At 42.0% G+C, this 8,730-nt stretch overlaps 1 protein-coding gene across 2 annotated transcripts; it reads left to right on the plus strand.

Annotated features, from left to right (window-relative positions):
* The first annotated feature begins 1,085 nt into the window (after positions 1-1,085).
* Positions 1,086-8,303, plus strand: LOC120658228 (serine/threonine-protein kinase STY46-like). 2 transcript variants are annotated; one of them, XM_039936463.1, is made up of 16 exons: positions 1,089-1,550; positions 1,700-1,814; positions 2,979-3,070; positions 3,213-3,332; positions 3,575-3,629; positions 3,823-3,933; positions 4,454-4,507; positions 4,606-4,781; positions 4,864-4,971; positions 5,402-5,475; positions 5,573-5,748; positions 6,026-6,121; positions 7,041-7,121; positions 7,213-7,266; positions 7,642-7,776; positions 7,861-8,303. In XM_039936463.1, the coding sequence occupies exons 1-16, from the start codon at positions 1,273-1,275 to the stop codon at positions 7,939-7,941; spliced, it is 1,806 nt and encodes a 601-aa protein (XP_039792397.1). In that variant the 5' UTR covers positions 1,089-1,272; the 3' UTR covers positions 7,942-8,303. The 2 variants fall into 2 exon arrangements, with proteins under 2 accessions (XP_039792398.1, XP_039792397.1); XM_039936464.1 differs by lacking the exons at positions 7,041-7,121; positions 7,213-7,266; positions 7,642-7,776; positions 7,861-8,303 and adding an exon at positions 6,749-7,032 and having other exon boundaries at positions 1,086-1,550.
* The last annotated feature ends 427 nt before the right edge of the window (positions 8,304-8,730 follow it).

An 8,730-nucleotide genomic window follows, 5' to 3' on the forward strand; every position in this document is an offset into this window, starting at 1 on the left:
CATTTAGATTGTTAATACAACCGCCGCTAAGTGTCTTTACACATTGTTAATGGCTTAATGCCGACCGTATCTAAGAGCCATAGTGATCATATAAACATAAATTATCAAATATCTTTACCTGAACTAGGAGCCAGGATTTAGGGCAAAGAGGGTTGGGGGAGGGGGTGGTTCTTGTTCTTCCTCCTCCCTCCTTTTCTTCTTTCTCAAAATTTGCAGCGAAAAGGAAATGTTTCCCAACCCGTGAATCCGGCACCGGAACTATTAAACATAAATTGACAATGCCGAGCCATACCGACGAAAAAAAGGTGGGTAGCTTCATCGAACTTTTGATCTTTTCTTACCACTCATATTTCATCCAACCCAACCAATGTTAGCAAATCCTACCACGACTTTACACATGTTCAAATTGTACTGTCAATGGCATTGCTTTCTAACAGACGACCATGTTACCGGATTCTCTGTAATCTAGTCCAATTTATCTTCTCGTACCTTTTATTGTGCCTGAGATCCAGAGTATCCCAAATCGCAACTAGGAAATACATAATGGGGGTGTTTGGTTTCTACAGTGATTTCTACGTGTACGTTTCTCGAAAAGAGAATCTCGCATGCATGGAGTACTAAATGAAGTTTATTTGCAAAATTTTTTTCATGGATGAGTGTAACTTTTCGAGACGAATCTAATGATGATAATTAATTAATCAGTTGCTACAGTGATGCTACAGTACCATCCTCTACTCACGCGGTCAAATGTCTCATTAGATTCGTCTCGCAATTTACACAGGGGTTGTGGAGATAGTTTTATAATTAAACTTTATTTAATACTCTAATTTAGTGGTCAAAGACCTAAAAGTTTTCGCTCCAAACCAAACACGGCCAATAATAATCCTATCTCAAGCCACGCTCACGTGGCGCTGTGTGGCAGAACGCCGCCCGGCGGCCGGCGGCCGGCGGCCCGGACCAGACAAGTTTTCACCAGCCCTGCCCCGGCGGCCCCGCGGGGTAAACTCAAGTCGCGTTCCCAGCCTCCCAGGTGGCGCGACCACCCGCCATATATAAGCAGTGCCCGGCCGCCGGCCGCCGGTCACCGCCGCAAAACGAAAATCCTCTCTCTCTCCAGTCACCCCAGCCATTTCGTTCGCTTTCCAATTTCCTTTCTCATCCTTCCTTTAAAAAATCGGGCACGGTTATTTATTTCTCTCGCTCCGCTGCGCTTTCCTAATCCGCGAGCGGGGGGGAGATCGAGACCTAGAGCGGCGGGCGGAGCTAACGCGAATGGCGGTGGAGGAGGCCGCGGAAAGCTGCGGCAGCCACGCCGCGGCAGCGGCGGCCGCGGCCGCTGCCGCGTCTGGCGGCGGCGCGGCGGGGCCCGCGACGTCCTCCTCGTCGGCCGCCGCGGCGGCGCAGGCGCGGAAGCAGCAGCAGCAGCAGCGCCACAAGCTCGAGGTGTACACGGAGGTGCTCCGCCGCCTCCACGAGTCCGGCCTGCCCGAGGCCCGGGCGCCCGGGTTCGACGACGAGCTCTGGAACCACTTCAACCGCCTCCCCGCCCGGTGCGTCTCGCCCCTGCTCGCTCGCGCGCCGGTCCTTCCTGCGAGCTCCCACCGTGACGTGGCGCGCGAATGCAATTCGCCTCCCCCACCAGTGGTTTGTGCCGCTGGCGGCGGTCTGGGCTGACCCCGATTCGGTCTGGTTCCTGCAGTTACGCCATGGATGTGAACGTGGAGCGGGCGGAGGACGTGCTCACGCATAGGCGGCTGCTGGAGCAGGCGAGGGATCCGGCGCAGCGACCGGCTTTCGCGGTGCGGGCCGTGCAGGTGATGAATTTCGAACGCAATTCTTAACGCCACTCCAGTAGTTACAGTAGACAAAGTCAAGCACAGGTTTTCCTCTTTTATTTATTCAGGTCCCTTGATTTTTGTTGGTTGGTTGTTGACCGGTTCCTGCAACGGAGAATTCCTCTTCTCCGATCGTTCAGGCGACACTGCTTGAGCCAATTGAGTATACCCTTCTGCGTCCATTGCCTCCGAAACAGAAATGAACACTGTTTCACCAGGCTACCGTTTGTATAGGACTATTCTCCCATTGAGATGATCTCATTCCTTTATCGTGCTCCTTCCGCTTGCTAAATCCTACTGATGCATTTTGCCAAAAGCATGAAGAAACGTCATGATGCATCGATGCCTAGCTGCATAGCGTCTGAGAAGTGCTAGTTTGAGTTTGCAATGTTTAAATGGCTACAAATTGAGTATCCAGGGTACTGACTGGGACGCTGGGCTAATGGAAAATTTGGGCCAGGGACCCAGGGTAATGACTGGGATGCTGGGCTAATGGAAAATTTGGCTGTGCTGTAAGCTGAAGCTTGTAAAGATTTTGGTGCACCTCAATACCTCAAACCTGTGCTTATATCCTATAGTTTTCTGATCTGATTTCGGTTTGTGGTCAGATGTTGACAGCTTCAGTGCACATCTCCTTCCTTTGTTACTATCCAATCTCCTCGTTGATTTTTAGAAAAAAAAATCTTCAAAATTTCCTTACAGTACAACTTGATCATTTGTATTGTCATCTGTTGTTCCACCTATTGCCTTATAATAATTTTTGCACTAGTTATATCTCTGTGTTCTTGTGAGTTCTGATACGAGTTTGCACTTTTTTTTCTGGTTTGTATGTACAAACATTTGAGCTAGATTTCCTCCCGAAATTTGCTTGATCGTGCCTATTGCTCAATGTATATGCATTCTGTGTTTTTTAGCAAGTAATCTTACCTACTAATCATTAATCAAGAGTTTAAGATGTTCTGCAAAGTGTCAGTGCCCTTGTTTAATTGATGGTATATTATTCCTGAATTTCAACTTTTCATTTCCTACATAAAGTTTGTCCTATTATTTTTTTAGTTTTTTTCTAACTGCTTTAGCAATCATATATAAAGACCTTCAACTATTGTTGGTCATTATCCTTATTGGGAAGTCTTGATTTATTAGGTATCTCCAATTCTTGATGGGAATCAGACTGATGCTGATTCGAACACTGCAGGGGAGGAAGTTGCTTCAAGACTGTTGAACAGGCAGCAAAGGTACTTGTGTTTTCTCATCTGTCTAAATTTTGGATGTTTGGCAAATAGCTATTGTCTTGCCTTACTACTATGTGCTACAACATCTACTATTGAATCATTTTTGTGTGGTTTCTGTTTTAACACTTATATCACTTGTTTCCAGCATACACCCTCCTCCTGCTTTCGGTTCTTCTACAAATCTTGAGGCCCTTGCTCTTGAAGTTAGCAAGTCTCAAGGCCAGGATCAGGATAGCACCTCTGATAATGGTCGATCTCTGTACAGGTACTCTCTACTTTTAAATTCTAGGCACCATGTATTTTACTTATAGCACCTGAGACGTTTGATCTCTTAGAAACTAGACTGGAAAGGCACCCCCATCTTTTCAACTAAATTAAATGAGGACTCGACTTCCTGCCAGCTAGGTGCAAACATAGCCAGCATACCCTGCGAGAATATGCGGTCACTCTCACCTGAAATACTTGTTTCTCTGCAACATACAATAATTTTCCTGTTTGTCATTTCAGGCCCATGCATGAAATCACCTTTTCTACCATTGACAGGCCAAAGCTTCTCAGTGAGGTAAACATATGCGCATTTGGATTTCTCATAGGATTATTTTATTTCTTGAAAAGTCCTGTACATATCTATCTTTCTCCTTCTATATTCTACATTTTCACTGATATCTCACTATCACTGTTTGAGTGGACACTTGTCAATAGAATTACTCATGTTATCTAATTGTTTAGTGATATAAATTTTCTGATATTCACAGCTGACATCTCTGCTTGGTGAACTTGGCCTAAACATACAAGAAGCGCATGCATTTTCAACAAATGATGGTTACTCACTCGACGTCTTTGTTGTTGTTGGTTGGCATGATGAGGTATTCACTATCTTAAGTTCTTCCGATTACCATTTGGCAATGACCTGCAAGTCTTGTGTTAGGCATAGCGTCAGTATATGTCTATCTTTCAAAGATACAGTCAGAGAGCACGAAACCTCAGAATGCTTCTTGTGAAGTTAAAATAATTAGTTGGCAAGTTGATTATTTGTGCCCAATAGGAAATATGCTGTTTCCAATGTTCCTGGGTTTAGTTACATTAACTTGGTAAATAAAAGATACTCAAACGATAGTTTACAGTTTATCAGTTTTTGTTATTGAGGTCTAAGACAAATAAGAATTGTTAGAATCATGAAGGTTACCTATTTGATAGAATTTTATCACTAGTTTTGTGTATGAGAAACTGTGTCTTGCATCATGGATCATGCAACATATATCAATCAAATAATGTTGGTACCACATATTAATGAACTTTCAACAATTTAGAGGTAGAGTGTGACTTGCATTTTGTTTTGTTATTATCTCTGTCTCTTACTATTCATTTACCTACTTGTTTCTTTAGGAAACAGAAGATTTAGTAGAAGCAGTGCAGAAAGAAATTGGCAGGATTGAAGAGGTAAAACACAGACTTATTCATTCTCATTTCATAGATCCCTTATTGTAATGGATTTATTTAGTGTATCCTCATAATCTACTTTGTCTTGGATTCGACAGACACAAGCATGGTCTTCATCTCATTCGTGGTCTACCCCAGTTGAAAATATGCAAGTTGCTGAGAATTCAGCAGCTGATCGTGTTGAGATACCAACAGATGGTGCTAGTGAATGGGAAACTGATGTAAAACTACTCAAGTTTGGGAATAAAGTAGCATCAGGATCATATGGTGATCTGTGAGTGTTTGTTGCAAGCTATTATGAAAATCCCTTTTGAGTTTTGATTTGTTTTCACTTAGCTATCTATTTCTCTTTCCAGTTACCGGGGTACTTATTGCAGTCAAGATGTTGCTATTAAGGTGCTGAAACCTGAGAGAATAAATGCGGACATGCAGCGGGAATTTGCTCAGGAAGTATTTATTATGAGGTGCGTGTTGTGATATACTCAAAACTCTGTTTTACCTTATATTAGAGGATGGGTTCTTATTGTGATATTACTATTCTGGCACGCTAATTGAATATATCTAGGTCCCTGAGATGGCACCTGTTATGTTAACCTTTATATGACTTGGTTTTATTTCTTCTACAATGAGTACTATCCTACAATCACTTATCCGTGAGTCATCTTTTAAGTTGAGAACCCTTTGCTACCATTTACCTGCCAACATATTTTGTTATCAGTCCGTTATCTGCATATTGACTGAGCTCTTTGTAGAATGAGCCTAGATTTAACTACCAAATGCACGATGTGTGGATATTAAGTACATCATCTTTATGATAAAAATCACCCTATAGAGTGCCTCCTTGGCACTCTGCTTTTTTTATGCAACCTTGCTGAGTATGTTTTTCGAATTTAGGAAGGTTCGTCACAAGAATGTTGTGCAATTTATTGGTGCTTGCACTAAACCCCCAAATCTATGTATAGTCACAGGTATGGCTGAAGAAAATGTTCCTTTCAAGAATTCCATTTTCTTCTTGTGATGGTAATTGTAATAATGAGTAAACCATCATATTTCCCTCTCTTCCAGAATATATGTCTGGTGGGAGTGTGTATGATTACCTCCATAAACATAAAGGTGTCTTCAAACTTCCTGCTTTAATTGGAGTTGCAATGGATGTGTCAAAAGGCATGAGCTACTTACACCAGAATAATATTATTCATCGCGATTTGAAAACTGCCAATCTTCTGATAGACGAAAATGGGGTAAGTAATCTGAATATCTAATTAAGCTACGCAGAATGTGGAGTAGCTCCCTGTTTCATGTGGATATCATTTATTCATTCGTTCGTGTGGATATCATTTCAGCCATATTAGCTTCCTTCTATACGTTTGGACTTGAAAAATACATTTATTTTTTGTGACCCATTCCTTTTGCTATAATTTGCTACATGCTGGTTCGGTGCCAGGATGGGTGTCTGCTGTACCAAATTCAGGACTGGATAAATTTGCCTGGCTTTTTTTTTTTTGTTTCCTTCTGCAGACTGTTAAAGTTGCTGATTTTGGTGTTGCACGTGTCAAAGCTCAATCTGGAGTTATGACTGCAGAAACTGGTACTTACCGGTGGATGGCCCCAGAGGTAATTTTTTGTTATTAGCCTTGCTACCTCCATCATTTTACCATTGCCAATGTTTATATTAAAGAACTGTGGTCAATGAACACCCACACTCTTAAGGTCATCTCCATGGTTTGTGCTTAAGATGTGAACAAATCATTGTATTTCCTTGTACCTGTGAGAAGTGGGAATTCCTTATTACTAACTGATTCTACAAAAGAGTGAGTTGTGACAGTTCCAAATTTAGCAGTATACTCCCTGAAAATAGAAATGATATATAAAATCTTGACCAACTTAGGAGTAGCTAGGTGGCTTTATTGAGAAGAAGTGGGCACCCCAATTCGCCTCAATGAGAACTTTAACCTGGGTGGTCTTGGCGTACAACTAGAGATGTTATGCAGTTAGATAATTGGCTAAGGAAGAAATTTGAGGGCTTTTGTGCTGTTCTGTGCTGATAGCTTCCCCTTTTATATTTCGCTATATTTTCATGAAAAAAATTCATCTATATTTTGAAGTATAAGTGAATTGCCCACCTCTTCCCATCAGCTTAAGCTTTTGGGTTGAATTGGTTGGGGGCAACTCAATATGGTATTAGAGCGAGAGGTTTTGAGTTCGAATCCTGACGGGCACGATTAAATAAAATAATTGCAGCTTGCTTCTATTTTTACACGTTTGAGGCTGGAGGGAGCCTGCACGTGAGGGGGAGTGTTGAAGTATAAGTTAATTGTCCACCTCTTCCCATCAGCTCAAGCTTTTGGGTTGAATTGGTTTGTGCATGCAACTCAATATATATTCTCAACAGTATGTTATACTGGTACAGAATACAAGTATACCTTCCAAGATCACAAGCTTGGAACAGCAATGGACTCAAGAAATAGGGCTTTACACTTTACTACTTTGTCCAGTAGTGATATATTGCCTAACGAAATCATGCATGTTGCAGGTCATAGAGCATAAACCCTATGACCACAAGGCTGATGTTTTTAGTTTTGGAATTTTGTTGTGGGAACTGCTCACAGGCAAGGTATGGGAATTAATCTTCTGTTACATTATTCATTCATTCATTATGCTAGCTTGTTCTTTTGAAATGAGTTATTAATTGGTATTACCTGCAGATTCCTTATGAGTACCTGACTCCACTACAAGCAGCTGTTGGTGTGGTGCAGAAGGTAAAATTTTCAACTACTTTTTTTCTTCTGGCTGTCCAAGTTGTCCAGATTACGATTCTAAGCAGAATCTGTTCAGTTAGTCCTTTTGACCACAATTACCATGATACAATCGTCACACATGTTTGGAATCCGCATCTATTCTGTGAAATCATGCAGACGTTTGGTATGTAACCAATTCAATAAATATATTTCTGTAGAATTTGCTTAAACACTAGCAAATAAGTGAATGGCAAATTGGCAATAGATTCTTTTTACTCCAGTGTTTTCTTTGCCACAAATCTGACATTTTAATCCCCTCAGCACTGTAAAGAGAAAAAGGAAACATAAGTGCTGTATTGAATCCTTCTTGTCTAATATACTATGTTTCATTCACAGGGATTACGGCCTACAATTCCAAAACATACACATGCAAAGCTTTCTGAGCTTCTTCAGAAATGTTGGCAGCAGGACCCTGCTCTAAGACCAGACTTCTCTGAAGTATTAGAAACTCTCCAGAGAATAGCAGAGGAGGTTTGTGTGGTGTGAAAACTTAATGTATCTTACATTCTTGCTGTTATGAACGGGAGTTTATGCTGTCGTCTTTCCATATTACAGGTCGGAGATGAGCATGAGGGGAAGCATAAGGACAAAATACTGGGAGGTTTCTTTTCAGCTCTGAGGGGGCGGGGCCATTGAGACGCTGTTGAAATGTACATGGTTTCAGTTCATTTTGAAGGATCTGAGCTACAACCAGCGCCAGTTCCTCGCACACCAGCGCCCAGTACAAAGAAATATAGACCTGCTGCAGGTTGCTAAAAAGTGGCAAATTTTAGCTGCAGTCATCGTGTACCGCCCATCTCCTTTTTGTCCCGAGTAGCATTACGCGGCGCAACATCGGAGAGCATTACTGTGGAATTTACAATATCAGTCTGGTTTCTCTAACAGAGTGTAATCTTTCTGTAGATGAAAATAATAAGCCAGATCCAGGCCGTGGCATGATTCTTTTAAGATTCCATCGTTTAGTTTGTTTATAATTATGTTCCCGTCATTCTTTTCCACACATGCTCCATATGGTGTGTTATGGTGTCTGAAATAACGCGGCAAGCTCGAGTTGGAACTTGGAAGGCACCAACAAAAACCTGCTCAGACCTTGTGAGAATGAAAAGTCTTGGGGTTTTTTTACTTCAAAAAAAGTCTTGGGGTTTCATCGACGCTCTTGGACAGATACTGGGTCTGGGAGTGACACCAAAAAGAGGTAGGGCTTCGAGTCCTGATGCCATACTTGCACCACCAGCGGTGCTTTTCTTGTTCTCTTTTGGAGGGGCCAAGAAACGAATAAAGTGCCGGATCAGCTGGTACGAGTCTCACTGTTTATTCGCTCCTTCCATTCTTGCTTATCACTTTCAACACACGAGGCAAATGCGGTTCGTTTTTACGCTTCGCTTCCGAGATTTGCTGGTGCTGCTTGAATTTCACATAAAAATT

The sequence above is a fragment of the Panicum virgatum genome, chromosome 2N (assembly GCF_016808335.1).
Source record: "Panicum virgatum strain AP13 chromosome 2N, P.virgatum_v5, whole genome shotgun sequence".
NCBI lineage: Eukaryota > Viridiplantae > Streptophyta > Magnoliopsida > Poales > Poaceae > Panicum > Panicum virgatum.